The following is a 27849-nucleotide window of genomic DNA, read 5'->3' as shown; positions in this document are numbered from 1 at the left end:
CACAAAGACTCCGGCGTGGTTAAAAGGAACTTGGGACCGTCCCCAGGGTGTGCGGCCATCTGAGGGCACGTGCCCTCACCCTCACGAGTCTCACGCATCCACCCCAGCCAGGGTGACCAGCGATGGAGGTAGTGAAACCTCTGCGTGGGTGTGGGGAGACAAATACAAAGCCGGTGGCCAGCAGCAGGATGGGGCTCTTCACCCTTCATCTACCTCTCCTGCCTTCATCACCCTCAGGACAGCCCTTGCCCTTCCTAACCCTTCCCATTTCACCATGGGTTTGGGGATCTTCCCCTTCCCTGGTGGGTCCGACCCCTCCTGCAGTCCCCCAGGGAAAAGCCATCCCCAGGAGCTGCGACGAGGGGTTGTGCTTCTCTCCTCTTCCCACTGCATGCTGCAAATCTAATGGGCTTGCATCTAATGAACGCAATTAGCGCAAATGGGTTTATCCTCATTAGCGAGCCGTACAGGGCCTCGTGCCGGCGTCGGGACGGGTAACAGCGTGGTGTGTGGGGAGCAACGTCTCGCCTACGCTTTCCCCAGGCGCTCCACACCTCCTCCGGCTCGGCAGATGCTGCTGGCACGGCGGTGGTGCTGCCGTTCAGGAGCTGAAGCCCGGGAGGAGGTGAGGATGAAACAGAGCAAGCTTTGGAAATGGAGGAGAGCCAGCGAGGTATGGCAACAGCTGAGCGTCGCCTGGCTTGGCACGCCGAGCAGGCGAGACATCGCAGGAGCGACAGTTGGCTCGCTCCTTCGCAGTGACACCAATGTTTTTTCTTTTAAGCTGGCCCAATGGACACAGCAAGGGACGGGGAGCTGAGAGCGGAGCCAGCCGGTGCGGAAAAGTTGGGGCACGCTTCTGGCATCTCCCTGGGGGTGGGCAGCATTTGCCACTCACTGAGATGCTCTTAATGCGTGGAAAACTGAAATACCTACACGGCATCCACACCGGTCTCAGCGGCGATGGGTTTCATTGCAAAACCCACGCAGTCACCTTGCTCCTGGCCCCAGAGATGACCTGAGGTTAAGCAGCCTCAAACCGTGGCCGGCTGCTTAGCCGGGAAATCGTGGGTCTGCAAGAGCCCTACAAAACCAGAGAGAAAATTCAGGGCATGGTAAATTTGGTAGGGGCAGAGCATCCTTCTAAGCACCGGGGAAGGGAGGTGGGTGTGAGGGGGGGGGCACGGGGCGATGATTTCCTGCAGTCTAGGTACAAGCTGGGCATGGAGCTGGGCTGCTGTCCTGCTCTCCATTACCCCTTCCCCGGCCTCCCACCGCAGCAAGGACGGGGCTCAGACCCTCAGACTCTCCCCAAAACAGCCCCAGATGAGGCCATTCCTGCTCTGGGCTACGGGCTGGACCACAGCAGGCCAGATCCTGTGCTGGGTGCACTGGAGGTGGCACTGGGGAGAGCCTGTACTTGCTTGCCAGGGATGGGAGAAGAAGGAAAGCGGGGGGAGAAGGGATGGACACTGAAGCTAGAGCTTTTAGGTGCCTCCCAATTTCTGAGTGATGGTGATTTTGAGCAAGGAGCAATGTCCCACCCTGAATGAGCCTTATCACGGGGCATCGGAGCTGGCTCGTCCTGTGGGAACAGAAAGCTGTGGCTCAGGAGGGGCCGAAACCCTGAGAGGCTTCACTTTCCCTCGCCAACAGGCACCAAAGCTCCTGCCAAACCCCACGCCCTGGCGAGGAGACCCCCTAAACCCGCTGGGAACGGGATCCAGCCGCAACCAGGATGGGAACCCACCTCCCCAGAGGCTGGCACACACAGACCATCATCTCCAAAGGCTTGAAACAAATCCAAAATTTTATTTCCAACGAGTACACAGACCACGTGGGATGGGGATGCGCTACATTACAACGCCGACCTCCCCGCGCTGGCTTTCGGTTACAACCGCCCCCTCCCCAAAAGCCTGGCAGCGGCCGGTTGGCACCGGAGGGACAGACTTGCCCCCACCGCCAGCAACCTTGGCAGAAAAAAAAGAAAAGTCCTTTTCCAGTACTCCAGATATTTTTCTTTAAAAGCCTGGGGGTAGAGTTGAATGTCATTTGATACCACGCTGGAAATACAGCATCAGGATGGAGAGATGACTGGTATTTTTGTTGCGGGGGGGGAACGATCTTGGCAGGCGATCTCTACTTGGCTAACAAAGGCGTATCTGTGTAAATATAAATACTGGGGTGAAATACCTGGCAGCACACCAATGTCAACACCACTACCAACATAAAATAAAGACCAGCAACGTAAAACACCTTCAATGAGCAGTTTAGGCTAATTCAGAATTCCCCCCCCTCCCCACTCTTCATGCAGCTTTATTTCTTCATTTATTTATTAAGAATTCGAGTTGTAAAATACGCAAGTCGTTAAAAAAATTATTACAAACCACTTCATGACAGCATTTGAGAAGGGTTGGGGTGTGAGCCCTGGGTCAGACCGGCTGCGCTTCACTCTCTGTGACAGTACATCAGCGTTAAAAAGAAAAGACAAACCCGGGATGGGGTATTTACACGTCTGCCTTGTAACACCAAGAGTGAAACCAGCTGCAGAGCAAACGACTTCATCCGTCCTTCATCCTAAAGCTATGTGAGCTGTAGTAAAAAGATCGAAACAGGGAGGTTGGAGAGGGGGCGAAAGCCACTGCAGGAGGGCTGGGACCATCTAGGCTACTCGTGTCGTATAAACGTTCCCAGATGCCAAAAGTTTTGAGTCCAGTGTAAGAACAACAGGTCTTCTCTGTAGAAGACTAGAAAAAGAGTATGAAAAGGTAGAAAAACCAAAATGCACTTGTTACGGGCTAGAAAGGTACCTAAAGACTATTGCCCTCTTGAATCCACAGGGATTTTTAAGCTGATACCTGATTCAGAACTACAGTTTAGGGGGGATCACTGTAGACCCCCAAAACCCCTACGTGACACCCACCTAATTTTGTACGCAGATCCCCACGTTATGATTCCCAAAGTTTCCCAGGAGCGTAGATGAGCGGGGAAAGCCGGGAGGTGTTTAGCAGCGGAAAGGAGAGACAAGCCACGTCCGCGAAAGTATTAACCCGAGGCGGAGCCAAAAAAAGGTGGCGTGTGTCCCCCGAAACGCTGACGGCGGATGAACCGGACCTGGGAATAATTCCCCAGCCTGACGCCGGAGCTCAGGCTGCGTGTAAACAAGGTATCAGGCACCTCCGTGAAGGGGTGGCCCCGCGGCTCCCCAAGCTGCTCCGCTGCCCCTACCCATTGCGGTGGGGCCGCAGCAGGAACGGGAGAGCCGGCGGGCGCGGGAAGGGGCAGAAGCATCCCACCACGGAGCAGCATCCCACCGCAGGGCAGCATCCCGTGGTGGGGCAGCATCCCGGCCCAGCCCCGAGGGGAGGAGATGCTGCCGGGAAACCGAAAGAGCAGGACACGGACCAAGCGAGGAGGGCAGAGGCACAGAGGTGTAGAAGAGGAAAGACCCGGAAAGAAGTGGTCGACTTTGATTTTCAGATTTCTAGCTACCCCACGACGCCCGGGGCAGGGGCCACCCCGAGCCCCCGTGCTCGGGGGTTGGCACCTACCCTAACGCAGGAGGTATTTCAGGCACGTCTAAGGCATCGCAGGAGTTGTCTTTGCTTTCAGAATCGCCTCAGTTTCCTCCCTACAGCTTCTCCCACCAGCACGTGGTGTCAAACGATAGGAAAAAAAAAAAAGTCTGGAGCGGATGAACAGAGATAAGCTCTCATGCACTACCACTGAATGTTGTCACAGGAGTATGAAGCACCAACCACGACACATGATTCACTTTTACTTGCAGAGCCGAAGCTAACCATATACAAACTGTTAGAAAGTGGGGTTTGCTAGAAACACGGAGCTGCCGGCGCCCTCGCTAACCTGCCGCGGGGCCGCTCAACCCCTGTGCTACGCTACCGCCAGAACTTAAAAAGCACAAGACCGAACATTGAGTAACATCATAGTTATCTAACCTGTCGCTATATATCTGACAACTTAAATAAAAAATAATATTTTGGAAAGAAACCAACAATATCATTCCAAGAAGGTTATACACATCCTTAGCAGTTACTTTGCTCAGCACAGCTCTGGTGCTTTAAATATGGAACAATCAAACAATTTTGTGAGCAGAAAAGTGACACAAATTTATTCTTTACATATTTTTTTTTTCTTTCTAGGCAACTCTACAGACTTCAGGTCTTTTGCCTCGCAATGCAGATCATCTTATTCCCCCAAAGGTGGCCAGGTTCTTTAAACATGCACATCTCTGTAGCTTCCAGGCCGTGTATTTTACTTATTTTTGTTTAAATTCTGTGGACTAGCAGGTCGTCCCCGTTCCTACAAACTCTACATCAGTGTTCAGGGTGGCCTGAGCGCCGGTCAGGCTCCTTGAGGGTTTACAGGATCACGCAGAAGAACTTCTTCTCTCTAAAGGGGTTTTCTGAGGCCGGGACAGGGGTCAATAGGGGGTCCTCCTTGGCGTGGGCTTCGCAGTACGCCATCAGGTCTGCTGCCGCTTTTGACACCTGGAATAGAAGGAGCCCCGCGTTAGGGACAGGCTACGCTGGGGACATCCCACCCCGAGAGATCCCAACGGTGGGGCTGGGCTCGCGGCATCCCCAACCCAGGGTATGCAATATCATACCCTGGCCAAAGACCGGTGAATCGACAGCATGTGCCCGGTCGGGCTGGTTTTTCACCTCTGGGCTCTAAGCTCGCCCGTCGGTGTGTGCTCCCGTGAGCATCCTTCGCATCCTTCACCCATTCGCATCCTTCACCCGACTCGATCGTAGCGAGGACCGACTTTAGCCGGCACCACCGCATCCCTGCCGGATCTGCCCCCCATCCCTCAGCGGGGATGTCTACAGCTGCTATAGCAAGGTTTGCTGCCCGCAGCCACCGACTCGGCTATTTATCCAGGACACGGTGGCAGCTCCCGAGCTGCCAGAGCTCGCCCCAGCCCTCAGAGGTGAGGTTTTGCTTGCGAGCACCCAGATGTGCCTACAGCCAGCAGCCAGCCCCGGAGCACCTCTCTCCCCAGGACCGGCTGTCATCCAGAACCACCTTGCTGGAGAAGACAAATCCTATGGGATCTCAAGCTTAAAGCCGATGAGCTTTGGCATGCCCAGAAGCAGCAATTCCACCGGGGTGGAGCAGAAGCGGTCAGAGCAGAGGAAACGCCTCCCAGAAAGGATTGGGCTTTCCGTAGGAAAGAGGCTTCAGGACAACGTTGCTTTCAGAGTTTCCCCGCTAACCTCAAGGCTGAGCACCGACCACTGCCCAAAGGACAGTTTTAACAGCAGCTGCGACAAACAGCATGGGTTTAACTTGTTCCCAGGAAGGTGAGATGCCTCGGGGAGAGTCACTCCTTCCCACCCCCCCCGGCAGGGCTCCAGGCGATGCTTCCAGCTGCCTTCCACAGGCGAGCATCTCCCGCTGCCTCCAGCCACAGCCACCGGGATCGCTTAGACAAGCATCCTCCATAAACACCGCCTGCCACCGCGTCCCGGCTCCCACAGCGTGTTTTTGGCAGCTGCCCAGCAGCAGACCCCACCTCGCAGCATCCCTCTGAGCCGACAGCCAACTCCCGAGCCACGCTACCTTTATCCTGTCGATGTTGGCCTCCATCTTCAGCTGCTCCACCAGCTTGCGGGCTTGCGCTATGCTAGCAGTGTTGTTGCTAGCCATGGGCAGGCCAGGCGAAATCTCCGGATGGGCTGCGGGCACAAATACACGTGGATGAATTCTTGAGAGCTGCTCCCAGCCCTGAAATCCCCAAAACGATAGGCTAGGGTTGCATCTGTAGAGCTGTTAGAGCTGAGCCGTGTGAATGAGGGCGTGAGGACGGGAGATGCAGACCTGGGCATTTCAGACAGCGTTTAATTCTGTGTTTATACAAGGGCAGTGAGCCGCCAGCCTTTGTGGGTATGCGGGTAGTCACACGCTGCCAGTGGTACCCTCCTGTGTCCTCCCCGTCGTCCCCAGAGCGCGGGATGCCCTGTGAGCCATGCTTAGGGGACACGGGGACCTTCTAGATCACAGCCTGCAGCAGCAGGACCCCTGCTGAGCTGTATTTTGGGTTTTGCTGGTATCGGAAAGGCTGTGGTGGCAACAAAGCAAAAGGAAATCAGAGAACGGGCTCCCCCCGAGCAGCCCCGTGCTGCCCGGAGCTGCTGTGCCAGGCTCGTTCCCCTGGCCCAAGCCAGGCACATCATCCAGCCCCGCGCCGGTGCCCAGCGAGCGTCCGGTGTCCCTTGGCCTCCCTTGCTTTGTCCCTGCTGCCAACTCGAACATTGAGATGCTAAACAGGATGCTGGAGTTTCCTGTTTCTCGAGATTTCTACCCCAGGCAGGCGGGGGACGCTCATTAAGTCCACGCTGTCTTGATCACGGATGTTTTTCCGTCACCTTATAACAGCAGCGAGCTCCGGCAGCGGCGGCCAGAAACCCAGCGTTCAGCTCCTCCGGCAACCGACGTTTTTACAAGCAGCGAGTATTTTACAGCAGAGGCACAAGTCGTGCTGTGCTGGCCCCTGCCTGGCTGGGGCTGCCCGCGAGCTTGAAAATGGGGGGATTTTGGGGATGTCCTGCGATAGCAGGGTGCAGCGAGCCCCCCGCCAGCCCCTCGGGCGATGGGACAAGGATGGCACAGCCCTAAAATTTGTGGCTTGTGGCATTTTAGGGAGGGCACCGAAAAGCTGTGGGCACATTTAGCTCAAGCCCGTCTCGGGGGATATAAGGGTGTTTGGACAGAGGCTTATCCTGGGACCTACAGAAAAAAAGCAACCTGGCACTAAGCAAGGTGCTCATGCTCGGAGGTGACCGGAGAGCGAGTTGTGCCGGGGCCAGCCGGGATTTTGGGATGAGACCCCTCCCCAGCCACCCCCTGCCCAGTGGGGAGCGCGAGGAAGAGTTCTTTTTTACCAGAAGCAGGTCTCTCCGGTGATTTGTGCCTCTAGGGGAAGATCTGCTCCTCTTGGCCGTTCGCTACCTTTAAATAAAGAGAATATTTAAAAAAAAAAAAAGGAGCCAGGTTAGGTTGCTGTGATGCCAGTCAACGCAACGAGAACATTATTTATGGCACCAGGAAACTCAGAGCCCTCGCAGACGCCGAGTCCCGTACCCTGCCGGGGAGGCAGAAAGGCTGTGGGTTTCCTTCCGTATCCCCCCCCCGCCGCTCCCTCCAAGCACAGCCCCCAGCAACAATATTTGTTTGCATTCAGCGAGGTTTTCTGTACAGGAAGAGGTTTCAAGTCAGCAGGCAACTATCCGAGGGCTGTCGGCAGCCGGGCTTTTAGCTGTTCCCCAGCTTGCGGCGAGCCCCACGACACATCCGAACGCGCCGTAGGATGCAGGGCGAGGGGGGATGCAATTTAACCGTCTGGTGCACAGAGCACGTGGCGGGGCGGAAAGAGCATCCCCCGGGGAAGGCTGCCAAAATCCTCCCTCCCTTCGCCGCAGCCCAGCTCCCACCGAGCATCCCCGACAGCCCGAGCTCCTGCCTGGGTCTGCCCTCATCGGGCAAAGCTCTGCACCATCGCTTGAGGTTTAGCTCAAGCATTTGTCCTGTTTCCGCGCTGGTTTTTCACAGCTCTTCCCCAGTTTCTTTGCTGGAGAAGCAGTTGAGCAGCAGGCTACCAGGGTGACTCTCTCCTGCTTTTGCTTTCAGTTCTCCCTGCAAAGCCACAAAGTGGATGGCGGCGGCGGTGCCACCACGTTTCTGATGCGGCAACCGGTGCTGGGCTCGTGGGAAAGCCGGTGGCCGTATAGGTTCACCGAGGTGAACGTCAACCAAGACGCCGTTGCGTGGTTTGGATGCCGCAGAGACTTTTCTAAAGCAGTAAGTGTTATTCTCGGTGATGTTGTGCCATTTCATACAAAGGACCGTTGGTCTGTTGCTGCTCCGGCGGCATGGAGTCACTTAGGGAGTGAAGTTTAATGTCATGGAAGGAGGCATGGCAGCAGGGAGGACTGCTAAGTGCTTCTGTACGGCTGCTACAGCCCTGATCTTTTACAAAAATATACGCATCCAACCCTCATGCAAGGAAATCCTCCCGTGCTCTTACTACACCTAACCCTAGAGGCACTAGGGTGGAAAAGAGCCCCAAAAAGAAAGCCAGAGAAGACAGAGACCCTGCTGGGACAAGAGGAGGGGACATCTGTGTGAGCATCCCGCCGCGCACCGGGCTGCTGGGACGATGCCGGGGACCTGGGGACAGCTCAGCCAGCTCGCAGGACCCTGGCATGGCCAGGAGCCGGCCACGCACCCCGGCCACGCTCGGCCCCTCTGCAGATGCTTCACATAGGAACTTGAACCAGTTTGGGGCCAGCGATCATTTTACAGCGTTTCCATGCTTCGAGCAACTGGGCGTGCTTCCTTCAACACGAATAACAAAAAAAATAGCAGGTGACACTTCGAAGTGAGCTTGTGAGTATCTCCCACTGAAAAACAAGCCCTGCGACAGCCCAGGCACCACTCGGGCAGCAGCAAAGCTGTTCAAAAAGGGCAGCCACAAAAGCAGCTTTTTTTTATCCCAATGTGAGAACACCCCACCGTACCCCAAGAGGTCGTGAAGCCACCAGGAGTAAACCCAAAGCCTCCATGCCTTTTTGTTTGGATTTGATTTAAGCCAAGCCAAGCTGCTAAGCATCCTCTTCTCCTCCCCAGTGCCTCTTTACTACGGATTGCAATCAGCCAAACCGCCCTGGCAGGTGCTGCTGCCCCACAGCAATACATGTATTTCAGACTACACATAAGGAAGACATTTTACATGTATTTCAGACTCGACAAAAGGAAGAAATTTTTTAGGCTGAGGGTGGTGAAACACTGACACAGGCTGCCCAGAGAGGTGGTAGATGCCCCATCCCTGGAAACATTCCAGGTCAGGTTGGACGGGGCTCTGAGCAACCTGGTCTAGTTGAAGATGTCCCTGCTCGTTGCAGGGGGGTCGGACGAGATGACCTTTAAAGGTCCCTTCCAACCCAAACTATTCTGTGATTCTATGATTTATTTCTCTTCCCCAAGACCCAACGAGGTGTGGGGTTCCCTGCCACTGGACCCCACGCTGAACTAGAAAATACTTGTTAGTGTGTAGATGCCAAGAGCATCAGACTTCAGACAAATTAACACCACGCCGGAAAGTATATAAATGCTCATATCGGAAGAAAAATGCCAATATATTTGAGAATGGCTGTTAGAAGGAAATTTTCTTTCCAGGCAGCTTAATTCCTAGCGGTGTCATCCCTTTGTGGGCAGGCACTGGGACAGGAGCTTTCAGAGCCAGGGTTGGAGACCCGGTGGATGCAGCGAGCCCGCCTGACCCCGTTCGGGGAATCCAGGTATTCCCAGCACGGCGGGGTCATGGCAGCCTTTGGACACAGCGGGTTTGTACTGGGATCGATGGGGCTGAGCGAGCGCAGAAGGAGCCATCACGCAGGAGGGACACGTGCCGGCGTTCGCCGCCTTACTCCGATTTACCCATAGGTCCCCTCCGGCTGGCAGAGCTCGGCTTCTGACCCTAGCCATCAAAATCCCAACCGTGAAGCTAAAAATCACCACGTTTCCCAATATTTCCCGATCCCCCCGTTGTCATGGGGCTGTTCTCACACCCGATGCTGTCGTGCTAAAGTTTGCCTGCAAAGAAAGGTGTTTAATGGCACTCACAGGGGAATACGGATGGCATCTTATTTCACCCGCTTAATGGCTCGTGTGCCTGGATAATAGGATTCCTGCCTTGCAGCCCACAGGTTAATGAGTACGGATGCTATTTTATTTTCTTGCTAATGATGTTTAGCCTGTACAGTACATAGATATCGTCTCTTTTGGGCTCTGCACTGTAATTACAACTCAGGATCTCGCCAGGTTGTTTTGATACTTGTCTGTTGTACAGAGGTGTCACGGGTTATTTACTGCATGTGGCAAGAGGTTGAATTCATTTAAAAGGATGCAAAAGCACTTGCAATAAATGTCTGGACTCGGAAATTTTGCTGCTGATTTTTGCTAGCTGGTACCTATGCTCCAAGAAAACACCTAATTTATTGTTGTCTCTGTGTTTAATGATGAGCGATTGATAAACAAATGATATTTTCTTCTTTCACCAGCGGCACCCAGCCAAAACAGGCACCAAAACCTGGGATTTAGTAGGGCAACCGGTGAGGGACGCCCCTAACGTCGGGGCTCTGATCCAGCATTTATGGCTGTGTCCGCTCTTGGTCTGCTTGCTCTGGCTTTGCCGAAACCTTCAGCTTTTACCCGTGACGTGGAGCAACAAAACCCAGCCCGTGAGCTGCCCACCGTCACTGTTTCAGTGTGCGCACAGCGAGCTGCTGCCCAATGGGATGAGATTGGGGTTTAATTTGTTCTGCGTTAAAAGCCACCATTGCTTCGGGCCGAGGGACAACCAGCCCTCCTCCATCCCAGTAAGTTAATCACATCTACCTTGCTTTCTGGATGCATTTCTCCCTCCCAGCACATTTATGGATCCTGTTCCCCCTTTAAATATTCTTCTGATCCAGGGGAGAGCATTGGTGATCCCCGAGCGAGGTGGCATGGAGGCAGTGACCCCCATCCCTCCTGCCAGCACACAGCCCAGCCACTGGAGACTCGTTTAAGTCGGCAGTAAATTAATTTGCCAAGTTGCCTGCTGCTCCCCATCCCGCTCCGGCCTGGTGACTTGCCGGGACTGCCTCCTGGCACAGACTGGCACGAACCGCTTTGCCACGACTTCGACCGAGGCAAAATGCCATGTACAACCCAAAAAAGCCACTGTGAAAGGAGCATTGCTTGATGCCGGAGCAATCGAGCCCTCCTGCTAAGCTGCCATCCTACTCCTTCCTCCCTAACTGGGCTCCTATGGGGCTCTGGCATCCCATAGCTGCCAGCCCTGCTTGCAAGAGTAATTAGCCTTCGTTTGCCAGCTCCTCGTTAGCACGAGCTGCCGCCTGCTTTGCACAGAGCTGTGCTGAAAAGCTGCAGAGTAAGCGCTTGGGCATCCTCAGCCTCGGCACGCCTTGCGCCAGCTCCATCACCAGCCCCAAACCCACAAAATCTGAGCCCAGCCTTCCCCCTAGCTTTTTCCCCCCGCCTCCTGCTTAGGGTTGTATCTCAAGTTGCATGTGGGTGGAGACTGGAATTCTCCTAAATGTTTAAAAAAAATGGCATTTTAAGGGTGATTATTTACTCCAATTACCTTAAATAGGCAGCTATCATTACAGAAAGGGTATCTCAAAGCATGTTTTGCACTGGGTTGGGTCCATCACGGTTCAAAGGCAGCGCTAACCCTGGCTGGGACACCAGCATCCTTGGAAAGCATTTTCTTACATTCTTGAAGGTGCAAACGGGCATCGAGTGAAATTTTACAGGTGTCACGAGACACCTCCTGCATCTCGAGGGGTCTGCAGGCTTTGCCCACCCAACTGTGGTCCTCTGCGGTTTTAAACCTGTGGATCACACCCTCTCCTGTCGCCCAATTTTCCAGACTTTTTTCACCTGCCAGTAGGATTTTCTCCGCTTTGCAGAAAACCATTCTCCCCATTCCTCCCAGCTGAACCGAAAGGAAAAGCGGCGGCTCTGCGGGAAAGAAACCGAAAGCGCTGACATCTGCCAGGGCAAACCTTGCTGTTCCTCCACCATAAAGACCGAAAGCAGCTCCCCAGAGCGCTGCATGGCATCACCCACCACCGAGAACGGTTCCTTTTCAGAGTGAAAGCAGGAGCCTCCCTGCTTCTTGGTTTCAATTAAAAACCCGTGCTTTCCATCACTGATGCACCAGTATTTTCCACCCAGTTAGCAGCAAAGTGAGAGAACCCCACTGGGGCAGTCAGGATTTGGGGGAGCGCAGGGCTCTGGCTTGTTCCTGCCAGGCAGGCATCACCCAGGGGTTTTTTTGGTCCAGAAAAGGTGCCAGGCTGGGTATTTTAACAGAGGGATTTGTTCCAGCTCTCATTCGTGCTGGGATTGCTCCTGGCCCCTGCACATCCCAGCGGCTGAGGCCAGCCCAACTCGCTGCATCCCAGAGGCACAGCCAGATGCAGGGCCAATGCAGTCCCCACCGAGGCAGGCGGGCTCTCCTGAAAACTGCCTTTTCCTCCCCAAAAACCAGGTGCGACGCAGCACCCAGAACAGATAACCGAGGGTACGGCCGTGCCGTCGCCCCCCCCGCAGCCGGCATTGCCGGTCACCGATCGGCTGGAGCATGGGAATCCCTCGCGCGGGGCTGGCTGGCTTTTGAAGCCATCCTGTTGCTTTTGCTAAAAACCATCGCTAAAAATAGGCCGCTCGGCTGAAAAATAATTACTAAATATATACAGAAAAATGTAAAAATATTACAGACAAAAAGAAAATAGCACGTTTCCAGGGGGTGGGAGCTGGTGTAGTCGCGTTGATCTCAACAGCAGTTGCAGACCTGGCTGGGAAAGGAGTCTTAATACGCCCAAATTACATGTGTTTCATTATTTCCTTAAGCAAAGAAAATGTTATGAGCTAAATTTGTGCCCGTGGGCTCCCATCACACCAATTCACTGGGGCAAAGGACCTTAATCCTCAGCGGTGGTTACAGCCACATCTCCCAGCCCCCATCCACGGGGATTTTATTCCCTTTTCCAAGGTCCATTTTTTACGCCTGATGTCCAATATGGTTTTAAATCACCGAAAAGCAGCTCACAGGACAGAGACACGCTGGCAAATAAATAAATTAATTAAAAGGCGCCCGAGTGGAAAATGAGCCTGTTTCCATGGAAACGGCTTCATTATCACACCAGCATCCGATCCCTTCTGCCAAACAGGGGCGAGGTGGGATGGGTGCCCGTTTCAGCCCCGATGCCGGTGTTTCGGCCCCGATGCCGGCGGGTTTCAGTGCCTGGCCTCCCACTGCTTCTGCAGCAATCAGGGAGGGTGCCAAATCTGTTGCCCACCTTAGCCTTGCGCAGCCCTATTCAGCCATATTTCACCCCAAAAGCAGCACTGGGGTCGGACCCAGCCCGCCGCTGGCTCTGCCAGCCCTGGGTCCCCTGGCAAATCTCGCTATCAAGGCAATGCAAAGCATACAGAGTGAGCGGGAGCTGCAGCAAAGATTTTTCCTCTTTCCTAATTTTGCTGGGGCGTTAAATAAAGAGCTCAGTTCTGGAGCTGGCTTTGCAGAGAGCCCGGCTCGAGATGTTCCCTCCATCCACCTTGTGCTGCCGGATCCGACCGCAACTGCTTCCCAGACCTCATTAATATCCGCAGTCGATAGCACGCTTTTCCACAAAGTTTGCAAGCAGTAAAGGTTTTAGCAACGTCCATTTATTTGGAGAGGGGAGCGTGTCCCAGCGCAGCCCGCCCGGGCTGAGGCTCCAGGAGAACCCTCCTCCCCAAGAAGCACGTACAAACCCGGAGAGGAGCAAGGAGGCAGCTGCGATGGAACCAGGCGGTTCCAGCCCCGCGGGGACATTTCGGGTCTCGCAGGGCTGTCCCTTTTGCCTGGAGAAATCACCACGCCGTGGGCGTCATACAAAAGTGAGAATCTCAGCTTTTTATTTTCTCACAGGCATCCTAACGGCTCAAAACGAAGGCAAACAGAAACCGACCTCGACTTCCTTTTCTTTTTTTAGTTTGGGGTTTTTTGCTTTTTTTAAAGAGATTATTCAGGTGAAGGACCAGCCACCAGACAGCACAGCCTGGGACATCTGCTCTGGGCCCTCCTGCCACCATTCATAGCAAATGGTGGCTCTCTCCGGCAGGGTACCGCGGGGAGGGAGCATCGACCCATCCTCCTCCCGCTCCGGGGTCGGCACAAGGCTCCGGCACCGCGGGAACGCCGCCGGGGTTGCCGATCCCTGTGCTGAAGGTCAGAAGTTTAACAGCAGCATCGTTTCCCTGGCTGATGAAGCTGGAGATTTCCAGTGAGCCAAAAAACCATGCGACACCCCCACGCTGCCCCAGCGCTTTCAGGGACGTATCCAGGAAAATGAAAAGCCGCCATTTGGGGGAAAACCCTGGGGAAAAGTGTTTGTTTTTAATGCACAAGGGACAAATCCAGCCGTCTGTGCAGGTCAGGCACTGGGAGGATGGGTGCCCTGGGAGCCTAGTCAAATACTGGGGAATTAGGATGCCCAAATACTGGGGAATAAGGATGCCCAAATACTGGGGAATAAGGATGCCCAAATATGTGGTCCAGCAGTCCAAGGAAGCGAAGCTGCAGCCGAGCATCACGTCCTTCCCACAGCCTGAGTTTTCATCCAGATTAAAAATACCCATCATTTTGCCAACTCACTTCTGACCTCCGGTCAGCCCCTCGTCGTGCTCTCCGCACCCACGCACGCTCGTGGTGACGCTTCCCGGGGACAAGCTGGGGCAATGCCTGCCAGAGAGCCGGCCGGGCTCCTCGCTATCTGCTTACGCTGTGGCATAGAAAGAAAAAAGGCCTCGGCTGTCACGTTTCGGTGTGACACACCAGAAGGGACCGATAAGGGCACGCATCCTGTCGCGCCGTCCCCAGCATCACCTTTCGGGCTCTCCTGCCGCAGCGGGTTTAAGCGCAGGCTCCGCTTCTGCAGTCCCCACCGGGGCTGAGCAAGGCCACCGCTGCACTTCACCGAAAATGAAAATGATTTAAGGGTTGGGGTTTTTTTGGTTGCTGGGTTTTTTTCTTTTTTTTTAGTTTAACGAAACGTTAAAACACACCCAGAGTTCAACGGGCGACTGAAGGCTCGCTGCAGTGCACGTGAGCGGAGGAGCAAGAACTCAATGAGCCTCTGCCCTGCAAATCCTCTTGCAGCAAAACCCTCGCAGTACGGGACACGGCTGTCTCCTGTGCAAGCTACAGTTAGCCTTCATCCTACCCAGATTTAAAAAAAACACTAATGCTCTCAGTTGCTTGCATTTTATTTTTATGAAACTTGCCTGAGAGGAGAACACGCAGCTTCAGAAATTCCCTGAAACCACCGGCACTCCCCGGAAAACCATGGTTTCTCAGAAATGCCCCATTAGCTGCCTCCTGCAAAGTGGTACCCGTGCTGCCTAGGGCATCCCCGACCTCCCCGTCGGGCTGGAAGATGGAGACATCTCCACAATCTTCAGAGGTCCCCTGGCCTCACCAAAGCACACAGATGGCCCAGTAGATATGGAAAAGAGAAGATCTCCCCTCCCCACGTGCCTGCAGTCCCCACAGCAGAACTCTCACCTTCCTTTTCCCCCCCGCTGAGGTGGTCCCACGTCCTCCCATGAGTGAGACGCACAAATTTCTCCCCGTCAGGTCCACAAAAACCTTGGAAAAGTGGCCGCTAAGTCCTGGGACATCACAAGTCTGCAGGTTTCTCCCACGCTGGAGGGTCTTTGCCCTGCATGGGGGTCAGCCCAGGCTGGAGGCCAGTGGCACTATCTGCAGCCCTGGCCAATGCACCTTTTAACATTGGTTAAAATACTACGCAGACATCCTCGAAAATACTTGAGTATATTATTTTTGCATTTCTACCGAGCAATAGCCAAGGAAAGACTAGTTCCTCTTCTATAATGCACTGCACCCACGCTATATACCACAGCAAACCCTTTCTTTAGGGTTATTCTCAGCCCGGCAAAACACTTATCAAGGGCATGACTCTTCCCAGGCTGGAGTGACCCTGATATAACCATATCAGGGGCAGCTGGTGATAACCCAGCACTGCCAACACCCACACACCAATAGAGCAGCAACTCTACAGTAAAAGAGCGAATGAATCGACCCAATAAAAAATTCCTGTTGAAACCCCGATCGTCTCTTGACTACCAAAATCCACCCCATGAAACCTGTTTCCTACCGATGAAGTGGCAACAGGCTGGATAGTCCCTTACTTCATGGGGCAGAAGTTTCTGCCGTCAAGGAGGGTCTCGGACTAAGAAACAGGCACCACCTCCCAGCTGGCCAGGAAAGAGCAGAAACCCTCAAAAAAATCTCTTTTTTCCCATGGAGAGACCTCTAAAAAACCACAATCACCCTTTAATTAGAAGCACCATCATACCTATGACTTCTCAATTCCTTCACTTCTTGATTCTTTCCCAAAAACAACTCAAATTGACTCCGAAATAAATTTTTTGTACAGACCTTGCTCAGAAATCCCAGTTCCCTGCCCCTTGTCCCAGGAAAAAGAGAGATGGTTAAAGCTGCCGAGGAAGCAATGAGCTCCTGTACCAGGAAAAGGAGTTCAACATCTGTTCATACAGCTCTGAACTCCTGACCCTTAATTAAGGGAAGCAGCCAAGAGCTATTATTTCACGTTAATTAACTGATCCATTCTTGGGTTTCAGTTTTTAACATCCTGCTCTTAAGTATTTGCCAGGGTCAAGATAAAGACCTTTAGGGGAAGGTACGAAATGAGGTTTGAAAGCGAAGGGAAGAAGAAGGGAGCGCTGCAAGGCAGAGGCGTTTCACCCAGCATCGCATTTGCAAAAAGATTTGGGTATTTGGCTGCGTCAACACCGCTCCCGAAGGGACAAACCCGCCCTGAGCCTCACACAAAGTCACCCTGAATTCAAGGTCACGGTGACTTACCAACCCTTACCAGCCACCCCGAAGGAATCAGGGCAAGCCACTGAGTTGCCCTGATTTGGCTAAAATGTCGCATTTTTAGGGGGCAACCTCCTTGTGACACCAGGAAGTCAGAAGGAGCGTGTGGATTTTGCAATAGCTCCTGCCATGGTGCCAGGCTGCTGGGCTTATCCTTCTGCAAAGCATTTTTCAGCCCAGCTGAAATAAAACCAAAACCATTCCTTTAGCTTACAACGCAAGAGCCTCGCCTTTTCGCCCAAATAACTTCTGCAGCACGTGAAGCCCTCAGCTGCAGAAATCATTGCAATGAGAAATCATTCTCTGATGATTTCACCCAAACCAAACCTTTATTAGAATTTTATTTTAAGTAACACTCACACAAAGCCTAATAACCCTTTCCAGCCGCTGGGAATCACCCAACAAGTTACATCAGCAAAGAAACAACCCCGTTAACCATCCCATTAGTTTAAGCCCTCCCAGGAATTACCTTAGACTTCTTTAATTAGGTATCCACTGTACAAAAGAATTAATTAATTAGTGATAAGCACCTGAACCACATTACTCATAAGGCTCTATTTCAAGCTTCAAATACAGCAAACAGGTCACAGCCTATCTGTTATAGTAGAGCAAAGCCCCAGTGCTGCTGCCTGGTATTTTTCTTCTCATCCCTGCCATCAAAGCAAGGCAGCTGAAAGCTTTTTTTTTCTCCTTCTTTATCTCTTTTTCAGGTTTTTCACAGCATCCAGAGCTGGTGCCTTTAGAGCCAATACTCAAATAGCAGATGCACCACGTGGAGATGGGAGAGCTTTGTAATTACTTTCTGAGATTTGGTGTGCTTTAGGCATGGGTTGCAGGATAAAATCCTGCATCCTGCAGCTACGGGTGCCTTGCAAAGGTTTCACTACAAAGCTGTTGTACCACGGCATCACTAAGACAGCTGTTAAATGAGTAAAGCATTTGCTGATGGCCAGATCCCAAGCTGCAGGTGGAGGATCACCACTGAATGTGGGTGATTTTAGCAGGTTTCTGGGGAGAAAAAAAAAAGAAAAAAAAAAAAAAAAGAGAAAAAAAATTTCCCCATGCTATTCTGTATTTTCACAACCAATAACTTTGAAAAGTAATTTATTGTGGCTTGTGCTGGCCCTGACATTTCACAGCCTGCAATTTCCCCGCTGGCAAACTCGAGGCTACCAGGGGTTTTTTCTCCGAGCTGACAGGCTGCAGCAGGGCTGCAGGCAGGGCTGCAGGCAGGGTTGCAGGCAGGGCTGCAGCAGGGTTGCAGCAGGGTTGCAGTGCCCTGATGGTGCTGCAAACCAGGTTAGCTGGGGCCGGCTGGGGAGAAGTAGGTTGCTCCTCTATCCCTGGTCGGTGAGCTGACCCATATTATCTCAATTAAATTTAACTTCTGCAGCCCACTGCTGCCTCTTTTTTTCCCTGTAACCTAATGCATTTAGGTCTAAAGTAGGACCCGGTTATGGAGACAGCGAGTACATCTGGGTCCTTGCCGATGTGACGAGGGGAAGGCACAGCTGTGGCGGCAGAATTGGGACAGGGACGTGGAGGGGGATCGAGAGGCGGCAGCACCGCGGCCGTGGGCTTGGCAGCTTCCCCCCGTTCAGCCCTGACCCACCTGCGTTTCTCCTGGCCGCCACGCTCCTGAAAAACAGCAAAATTGGCTTTTCTCTCCCAAGCTGTGCCCTCGGAGCCTTTCCCACACTATTCCCCTGGCTTGGTGAGCCTGTCTCCATACTCACCCCCCTCTCCGGCGTGCTCATCGCTTACTAACCTCTGCATACAACATCTTGGTTTTCCTGTGGAACCCAAAATCCCTGAACCAGCCCGTTTTCCCCTTAAAACACAGGCAAAGCGTCCCTGCCACTCTTCCTGCTGAGTCAACGGCCCTGCTTTTACCACCACGCGTTATTCTGGCTATATTGTGAAATGACACATGCTCAGCAAACACTGATATTACGCAGACGGGAGGAGAAAGCCACCCCAGAGCTGCTAGCCTGGGCGGTGTTTTTACACTTGCAATATCAAGCATTGCAAAAAAAAAAGGAAAAAAAAAAAAGGAAAAAAATTAAAGCCAAAGAAACCGTGCAAAGCCCAGATTAAGCAGCACAAAACGACGTTGCCCATGCCAGCTCGCCCTCCCCTCCCATGCATCGATACCTCCTGTGCCGGAGATCAATCCATCCCGGCCATGCCGTGGGCCCCACGTGCTTCATTTATCCCACCCCATGCCCGTTCCCGGAGCTTTAATCCTTCTGCCAAACAAGCCGGAGCCACTGCGTTTGGGCCCCGCTGCTCTGCGAGCTGCTTTCCTAAGGGCAAGCGCCTTTCCCTGCCTACCTGTCTGCTGGGAAACATCAGCACGGAGCTGTGAGGTTGCTTTCCATATTTTTCCCAGCGTGAGCTATGAAAAATCAATGAAGGCAGCTGGTCTTTGGGGGGCTGGGTTTCGGTTCCAGGTAGGATGGAGGAGCAGCATCGATTCACAGCCAGCCTAACTTTTACATCATTTAATGGCAACACTTACACAGGGCTTAGATTTAGGCTTAAAAAAAAATAATCGGTGCCTCCCTTATTTGCTGCTTATACCTATCCATAAGCCTGGGTTGCTGCATTAAAATAATCTTTTTATTCCCCCCTGGCATGGTGCAGAGGGAGGAGGCAGCGTCCCCTCCGCTGGCGTTAGCTGGGGAGCGAGGGAAGCACCGGACACGACTACAAACCCCCTAAGCCAGGATGTGAGGCTGAGCAGCAATTATATTAAATCAGCTGATAAATAATGCAACGTATTTTGATGGTACCAGCCCTGCAAGCACCGCACAAACACCATCGCCTCTCCACGATATTAAAAATACAAGGGATGAAGCGCAATCAGGTCGGTGTGACTTGAATAATTGAACCTAAAGCCCTTCTGAAAGGCTGTCCTTGGGGCACACCTCTGGCCCCACAGCAGAGCTACCAGACCATTGCCTCTTCGCAAGGTCCTACACAAACCGACGGACTCCGCCAGACCTAGTCAACGTTCAACGCTTTCCCATCCAAGGTGAGACACCTCTGTTTGGGCACTTTCCAGCATAAGCAGAGCTGCTCCAGCAGCAGACACAGTCCTGAAGACTAATTAGAAGTGGTCCAAATAGGTTTACACGTTGTGGATGGCTGATGACCGCCGCTAAGGACCCCAAACTACTGCAGACCCAACGAGGGGGTAGGAAATCCCCGACAAGGCATGTAGAGACGTGGAGAAGACCCAACCTCATGGAGAAGACCTGGCCACGTTTCTGCATGACACCCTGGGGGTACCTGGACCCACATGGACTCATACGATGTCTGTGGGGACAGCACTGATCTGCCCACGGTGTTGACCCTCCTCTGAGCAGGACGTGAGACCAGAAACGTCCAGAAGCCCCCTCCAACCTAAATGAATCACTGACCATGCTGGTTCGTTACCAAAATCTCTGTTTGCTCACTAGAAGGCCCCTGAGGGATCCAGAAAACAACAGGAAAATGAAGGGAGGGTGGCACAAATCCTTGGGCATTTCTCCCCATGGCCACCAGCTCTCAGGACTAACACATCCCAGCTTGGCAAAAGCCAAAACTGCAGCCGGCGACTTCTTCCGTAACACATCTTCACAGCACAGGCAATCAACGGCCTGAACTTGATCTGCAAAACCAGCCAGCCCACTCCTTTATCCCCACTCAGGCTGTCACGGAGAGGTAACCATCTCCCCATGCTCTTCATCCAGCTCCTGCCAAAATGGGTCAAAGTCAAGAGCTGATATAAGCAGAAGGAGCCCTTGGAGCCGACACAACCACAACAATCGCAAGCGACGTAAAACTGCATGACGTGCCAACGGAGCATCCCCCAGAGCCAGTAAGGAAGCCAAAACCCAACCGTGAGGACAAAACCCAACCTCCTTGTATGTGGGGGGGGCCCACGGTGAGGAAGCCTCCACCATGCAAACGCGATGGTCAGATGTTTTCTGCACACCCATCGGGACCCCGGGAAGGAGAACACGTCCCGCAAAGGATCTGCTGTCCTCAGCAGCTCAGGGTTCACGAGAGCCTTGCCGGGGCGGTGGAGGGGAAGCGCCAACCCGAGACACCTCCCATGAGCGGCTGTGGTCGGAGCAGCAAACAGCACAGCTCCGCTCAAGAGAAACTTTATGGAGATCACGAGAGGTCTGGTTTTGTCAGATAAGAAGAAAGAAAAGGAAATGTCACAAGGTTTACAACCAAGCAGCTGAAGATTGAGTCTGTTCACCTCCAGGGTGACTAATGAGCTTTGTGCAGCTGCTGGTATGTTCAGGCCACACTTCAGGGCTGCCGAGAGGAAAAACCCCCAATAAACCCCCTCCTAACAGGTACCAGCACTAGGGCTGCCCGTGCCCCCATACAGCCTTAGAAAAATGGGCACTGAGAATTTCTCCTGGTGCTTTGGTCCTCAGGAGACTCAGACCAAGGTCTTGGTGTCCCTCCGTTCGAGATGACCCTTTCAAGAGGCGAAAGGCAGCGAGGATCTGGCAGGAGGGTTTGGGAGCAGCGGCGCAGAGAGGAGCTGGTGCCCCTGGGCTCCATGAGTGCAAAGGGATCTCCAAGGACACTTAACCTTCCCCCAAAGCCATAAACCTCAAAAAGCTGGATGCGGCCCGTACATAAGGACCCGCTAACACCGTATTGACCCGAGAAGATGTCTGCAGACGCTGGGGACACACTAATCCCCATCGGAATGGTGTCTGCAGATTTGAAACCAAAAGAAGCAGCGGGGGAAAAGGTGGTCTCCTCAACTCATCCCCCATACATCTCCTGTCCCGCAGTGTCCCCTGCGTGCGTGGCCCAGGGCTCTCTGCAGGGCACAGCCCCAACCCCAGGGATGCTTATTTAATCTCCCACACCCCCAACACCCGCCCGTTCCTCCCAAGGTCTGCTTGAGGAGGAACACATCGAAATGGAGAATAAATTCTTGCAAGGTGATTTCTGCCTCGAAATGGCTCACGTGTCACCTTCTTCTTGCTGATGGCAGGGGGGAGAGCAAGCTGGAGCCCCGGCCGCCCACCCTGACTTGGTTGGCAATCACCGTCCCGCTCTTCTCAACCCCCGTGGGTGATGGATAACTCCCCGCGGTGGGTTTGAGGCCATCCGGCCCAGCCCCGCGGCGAGGTTAAGGCCACGGCAGCCGTGCTGCAGCTCTTCGGTTTGGGTTCAGCCCTTTGGAAAACCCAAACCTACCCAATGCTGTTGAGGAAGGAGAGGGACAAGCCCAGAGCCCAAAGCTCATCTCGTGGGTGCTCCTTACCCCAGCCCTACCCCAAACCGGGCATCATAGCTGTAAACATAACGAAGCCCTAACGATGACGCCTGCTGCATGCAGAGACACCCTGGCACCAGCCTGGCATCCCCCGGTGACAGCGGGATTGCGAAGACACATTTCTGGCACCCCTGTCGCGTTCCAGATCCATTCCCTGACTCCCAACGCCTTCGTTATCCTCCTTCCCTCCCTTCACTGCACCTACTCCAAACCAAAACCAAAGACACCGGGACCAAAAAGGAATGAAATCAATACCAAGCATCTTACATCTGCTGGCGGCTGGTGCTTTCTTACCCAAAATGGCCCAAAAAGCACAACTCCTCCAAACCCATGGTTAGCACAATGTGCTCAGTCTACAGGAATTCACGGCTACGGGGAGGGTTTTAAGACAACCGAAGCCTGAAGCATCCCTTCGGCATCTCCCTTAAGGGGATCACCCCTCAGGTTCGTGACTCTCGGACGCCTGGCAGTGCTCCCCGCTCTGTCCTGGGGAGATGCTGCAACAGGTTAAATGCTCCTGCACTTCATCCAGCTTCAGCTCCCGGTCTCTCCTCGGGGACACGGCTCAGATCGGAGCAGGGAAGAGAGAAAACACAGCTTCTCCGCATCCCCGCGGATGCTGGTGGGTGCACAGGGACACCCTGCCTGTCCCGCGGTCCCCAGGCTGGGGGAGCCGTAAGCAATCCAGTCCCACCATGACCGCTGCTTTTCCCTGGCTGCAAGGACTCAACGCCACGTTTGCTTATTGGCAAATAACCCGAGAAAAATTTTTCTTAGAAGAGAATCAGCAAACCTGGGTGTCAGCATTAGCACAAATCCTGCTCTTGCAAAAGCCCGGGGCTGGAGCAACGCTGGCGTTTGCCGTGACTTGGCTTAAAACCCAAACCACTGGTGAACCACGCCACGGCGGTTTCAGAACCCCAAGGAGGTGCAGGGCTGGGACAGCCCTCTCGGTCACCGTGCCGGGGATGCTGCGGGGACCGATCCGGCTACAAAATCTGTCCCTGGCTGCGCCATTGCCGGAGGAGCACAGGTTTCCTAACACAGCAGGGCTGACGCACAGAGGCACGACAGCGCTGGAACGACCCCGACTATAATTAATGCACAAACCCACCCGAACCCTGTCACTATTTTTGCCAGCCAGGGGAGCACCGGGGAGGCTGAGTTGCTCCCACACGAGCAGGCGGAGGAAAGGGGTTTCTTGGTGCCGACTTACTCTGGGCATCTTCCATAATTAGGTCCGTGCCTCTGCGCAGAGGTGCCGGTGGTGGCACGGGGCACCAACATCCCCGCGGTCCCTGGCTGCAGCTGGGGGCGATGTCCGCAGGGATGGGGAACAGGCAGTTTTGCCTGTAGGGATGGGGAACGGGCAGCTCTGCCCGCAGGGATGGGGAACAGAGAGCTCGGGCCACGGCAGACAGCAGCCAGGCTTCGGGGCTGGGGTTTAGCCGCCCCGGTCGGGAGGATGCTGGAGGAGGAGGGATGCTGAGCAGCACAGCACAGGGGTAAAACCAGTAACACAGTGGAGTTTGCAGTGGGAATATCCCATGCTAGGCTGGGGATTTTTCCCCTTTGGTGGGATCTCATGTGATCCGGGAAGGAGCACTGATGCTTGGGATCCCTGATGAGCTCCAAGGCTCGGGCAAGGCTGCTCCTTCCCAAACAAGCTGCTCCCTCTTACAAACCCAGCTGCCCAGCCAAGACCTTCCCGGCCAGGAGAGCCACTCGTAGGGAGCATCACGGGAGGGACAGAGCCAGCTTTCCCTCCCAAAACCCTCAGGAAAACAAGCGAAAGCAGGACAATAAACCTGTTAAACCAAGACAGCGATTCAGCTAAAGGACCTTATCTGCCGTGGCAGCACCTCTGCCCCGCACTGGCTCCCGGGGTGCCCTGCTGCGGCGGGTACAGCACTTTGGGGTTCACAGCAGCACCCCTGAGAATAACCAACCTGCAGCTCAGCTGGCTTTTGGATACTAGACAAAAGCATCACCCACCACCGGAGACCTCCCCGCGATGTCGGTACCCGCCGACCACAAGCCAGCAACGCCTGGACCTTCCCTTGGATAAACTAATTAGCCTGAGTTACAACGATGACGACAGACAACAGGGGAAGAAAACTGCTGTGTGAAAAGCAAGGGAAGGACGAGATAAGGTGAAAACTAATTGTGTGTGGTAGGATAAGCAGGTCCTGCTGCAGCTGCTGCCCCGGAATTGTCGAGGGTTTCTCAACTGCATGCGAATAGCAAGGTGGCGATTTTTTAAGGTTTGGTACGATGCCATTTCAGGGATTTTTTTTTTTTTTTTCCACTGAGCGTGTGAAAAATTGGGTTTGGTGTTTGAAGTCCATCATACCTCCATGAAATGCAGGAGATGCATGATTTTAGACTTCAGGCTCAGCGCGGCTGCATCCTCGCACATCCTCGCCCAGCCCAGGGGCTGCCTGCATCCAGCTCCCGCCGCCTCCCAGTCCGCAAAGCGCTGGTGATTCGCTTACACGGCTCTGATCGAAGACATCGTTAATTAATCACTGGCCTGACCCAAAGCCCAGGCTCAACAGACACCATCCCAGCGACTTCGGATGGGGTTTGGAGCAAGCCCTACTTCTTCGCCGAGCCAAATCCGTGTCCTCCCGGCAGCTGGAGCCCATCCTTCTCCCCAGCTCAGACCTGCCTCTAAATGGGGCGAGTGCCAAACGGCTCGTGCCAAGCGTGTGCGGAAAGCTGGGAGAGACAGCCTGCGTTCCCCCGCAGCCATCACGCGCTCCCCCACGAGCAGCAGAAGCAGGACCCCCCCCCCTTTTTCACTTCTCCCCATGAGTTTGGGGGGGCAAGGCTGCTCCTGCGCTTGAAAGGGACCACTTTTGGGGGTGTTTGCACCATGCATGTTGCATGCAGAAGAAAAAAATAGGGTGAGGAAGAGCTGAAGCCCCGCTGGAAGTGAGCAGGCGACAAAACTGTGTAAGGCCAAGCACAAAAATCCCCTTGCCAATGAACCACGCTGCACCCCCCGCCCTGCCCCGCAGCGTGGGGTAGCATCTCTCTCTGCCTTTCATCCCATCCCTCCTCCCAACAGCCGCTGCGACCCCACAAAGCAGCTGAGCAAGAAACCAGAGAGGGAGAAACAGTGAGAAAAGAGTCTGAAAAGCAAGAGAAATTGAAAACCCACCCTAATCCCTTTGCTCGTTCCTCCCGCTTCTGCGCCGGCTGTGAACGCACACGGCCGTATCCCGCTCCAGGCGCAGGAATGAAACGCTTGGAGAAGTTGCGCTGAGAACTGATGCAACTCGTGCCGAAAACGGTGCTTTTCCCAGGGCGAACCCCTTATTCCCAACCCAAAACGGGGCAACGAGCCAGCAGGACGGAGCAGGCGGTGCAGCCCCATGGTACCCGGTGGCAGCACATGTGTCACGAGCGTGCCGGCCTCGAGCATCCCGGCACCGACGTACGGGATGGAGAGGCACGGCCGCCGCCGGGCAGCGTTTTTTGGGAACACGGGGGGTCCACGGGGCTCCGGCACTGGCTCGCCAGCCCTAATTACTATGGTAACAGCCTGCGCCGGCGCCTGGCTGTCCTCCTTCGGTGACTCACTGGGTTTCAAAAGGCGAAGTGGTGTCTCGGCCGCCGCCGTTCAGAGGCCAAAGCACTGAAAGCCCAGTGGACACATCGGCATCTGTGAGGCCACCGGGTGGGAAGGCATTGCCCCACCCTTGCAAAGTTTGCCTTTTTATCGCATTTTTCCACTCGCAGACAGCCTGGCACGGGGTGGCAAAGCGGCAGGCTTGCTTGGGGATTAATAATAATAATAATAATAATAATAATAGAGCTTTGTCACCGGCTCGCAGCCATCTACCCATGGGAATCCCATAGGGCATCCTGCTGCAATTGCCTGCTCCTGGTCTCAATAACCCCCATGCTGCGAGTGGGCCAAAATTTCCCGGGTGGAAAATGATAACCCCCGTGCCGCGAGGCAGCCCCGTGCCAAGCCCTGATGCACGCCGGTTTTCATCCCGCCCAGGGCCAGCCATGCCACGGTACGGCCACTCATCCGAACCTGGACGCAAAATGTGCCCCCACCAGCTCACGACTGTGAAGACCCCGGAGAAAATATAATGGGCATCCTTAATGCCAGTACATGCACTACTGGGAGCAAAGCTGGCAGCTCCTGGGGAATTTGGGAGAGAGGATGGGCACGTGCAGGCACTGCGCTAGCGGTGGGGGGACCCACAGGTCCCCCCAAGCTGGGGTTGCCCCATTTCGGAGGTGAGGCTGCCTCCAGTCATCATCCAAGCGATGCTGAGACCGCCAAACTCATGTCACAGGTGAGCGGCCAGCAGCACGTGGTGCCAGCGGCAGCAAGCGGCGGCCCCTGCTTCCTCTCGCAAGCAAAAGCAAGGCTGAAAAAGCCAAAAAAAAAAAAAAAAAAAAAAAAAAAGGCACTAAAACTGGTGCCAAGGGAGCAGCATGGCCGATACCCGGCCTCGCGGGGCCAAGATGGGAGCTGGGGTGGGGCTGAGCCACATGCCCCTGAACCCCACGGCACGGGATGAGAAAAGCCCCGTTATAACCCCGGGAGCCCCTCGAAACGTCCTCCTGGAGAAAGGCTTCGCCCCAGGGCTTTCCTGGCAATAATTAATTGAGTCATATTTCAACCCAGCCAACGGCCATATGGTTGAAAAGAGGATTAAAATCGCATGCTCCAGCTGCATTCAGGGAAATCCAGTTATAAGGAAAAATCCTCCGTGCCTGGCCCCAGCCTGCTGCCAGGGTACGTGCCCCGGCCCCTTTCCCTCTCGTGGCCGGGGAGCACGGGCTCGCTGGCGGGGCGATGGTTATTTGGTAATTCGGGGGCCCAGAGGGAAAAAGGGAAATAAATAACATACCGGACCTGCAGCGATCCCCTGCCCTGCAGGCAGCAGGTACAGCAGTGGCAGATAATGCGTGCTCCGAGTCACTACCCTTTGGGGTAGCACGCTTTGAGTTCGTTAGTAAAGGGTGGGGGATCGCCGTGCTTCAAGATTTTCCTTAAATATAAATCCATTTTCCACCGACGAGGCAAGAAGGCAAAAGTTTTTTGCTGGATTCCCCTCTCGCTGGGGCAGGCGAGCCCTGGACCGGGTTCTGCCGAGCACACCTTGCCGGCTGACCGGGTATTTTCCCAGGTTTACTTTTCCCGAAGCGCTCGCCCCACAAACCACCGCTGGGAAAAATAAGGATTTCGATGGAAATGATCGGGAGAGGGCCACTGCTGCGGGGATGGTGGGGTGGGCCGTGAGATGCCCCTCCACCTGTATGGCCATTGCCCCCAAATCCCCCCCAAATCAGGCTGGGGGGCAGATCCACCCCAACTGAGGTCCCTGCAGGGATTTGGGGTTGGGAAAGTCTCCCCCTTCCTTCCCAGGGAGAAAAAAAAAACAACAAAAAAACCCCAAGAAATAGAGAAAGAAAGAACACTACGTCTCATTCATCCACGGAAAAAGCCTTTCCTGTGATGGCAAATCCGTCGATTAACTGAGGATCAAACCCTCTAAATTAAATCTTTGTTGGGGAGATTGAACTCTTTGTACGAGGTACCTTTCCCCCCACTCCCAGCCCCAGCGGGATGGGGGGGGACCCCCACGCCCCCCCCAACACCCCCCCAGCGCAGGTGCCATCGCCACCCGAGACTGTGGGGTCCCCGTGGGGTGGCCAGCGTGGGGGGGGGGGGTGATTGATACCGGGGGGGGGGATTTTCTGCTGATTTCAGCTTGCGGCTGAGCGGTTTGGGGGGGGGGGGGGGCCACTGGCAGCAGGCGGCCGAGGCTGGGGACCGCCCTGTCCAGCCCCAGTATGCCCCAGTCCTCCCAGTCTCAGTCCTCCCAGTGCCCCCCAAGTCCCGGTTTCCCCCCCCCCCATCCTTGTAGCCGGCGGTACCTGGAGGCGGGCGGTGCTGTCCCGGGTCCCCCGCGGGGCGGGCGGCGGCGGGGACGGACGGACGGAGGGACGGAGGGACGGAGGGATGGAGGGATGGAGGGAGGGATGGAGGGAGGGGAGGGATGGAGGGAGGGAGGAG

At 54.5% G+C, this 27849-nt stretch overlaps 1 protein-coding gene across 3 annotated transcripts; it reads right to left on the bottom strand.

Annotated features, from left to right (window-relative positions):
* Positions 1-1792: 1792 nt before the first annotated feature.
* On the bottom strand, positions 1793-27849 carry GNG2 (G protein subunit gamma 2). 3 transcript variants are annotated; one of them, XM_030004155.1, is made up of 4 exons: positions 27711-27849; positions 6906-6972; positions 5584-5699; positions 1793-4508 (listed from the first exon to the last, which is right to left on the bottom strand). In XM_030004155.1, the coding sequence occupies exons 3-4, from the start codon at positions 5668-5670 to the stop codon at positions 4380-4382; spliced, it is 216 nt and encodes a 71-aa protein (XP_029860015.1). In that variant the 5' UTR covers positions 5671-5699; positions 6906-6972; positions 27711-27849; the 3' UTR covers positions 1793-4379. The 3 variants fall into 3 exon arrangements, with proteins under 3 accessions (XP_029860015.1, XP_029860023.1, XP_029860032.1); XM_030004163.2 differs by lacking the exon at positions 27711-27849 and adding an exon at positions 24967-25094; XM_030004172.1 differs by lacking the exon at positions 27711-27849 and adding an exon at positions 18836-18854.

Source organism: Aquila chrysaetos, chromosome 2 (assembly GCF_900496995.4).
Source record: "Aquila chrysaetos chrysaetos chromosome 2, bAquChr1.4, whole genome shotgun sequence".
NCBI lineage: Eukaryota > Metazoa > Chordata > Aves > Accipitriformes > Accipitridae > Aquila > Aquila chrysaetos.
Note: the sequence above shows the minus strand (reverse complement) of the source record. Positions and strands in the feature narration are given on the sequence as shown.

Excerpts from the sequence above, each read along its gene's own strand:
- GNG2 (XM_030004155.1), bottom strand. The coding sequence starts at position 5,670 with ATGGCTAGCAACAACACTGCTAGCATAGCGCAAGCCCGCAAGCTGGTG. Across the intron at positions 4,509-5,583 it reads CCAACATCGACAGGATAAAG|GTGTCAAAAGCGGCAGCAGA; the intron begins GTAGCGTGGCTC and ends CTTCTATTCCAG.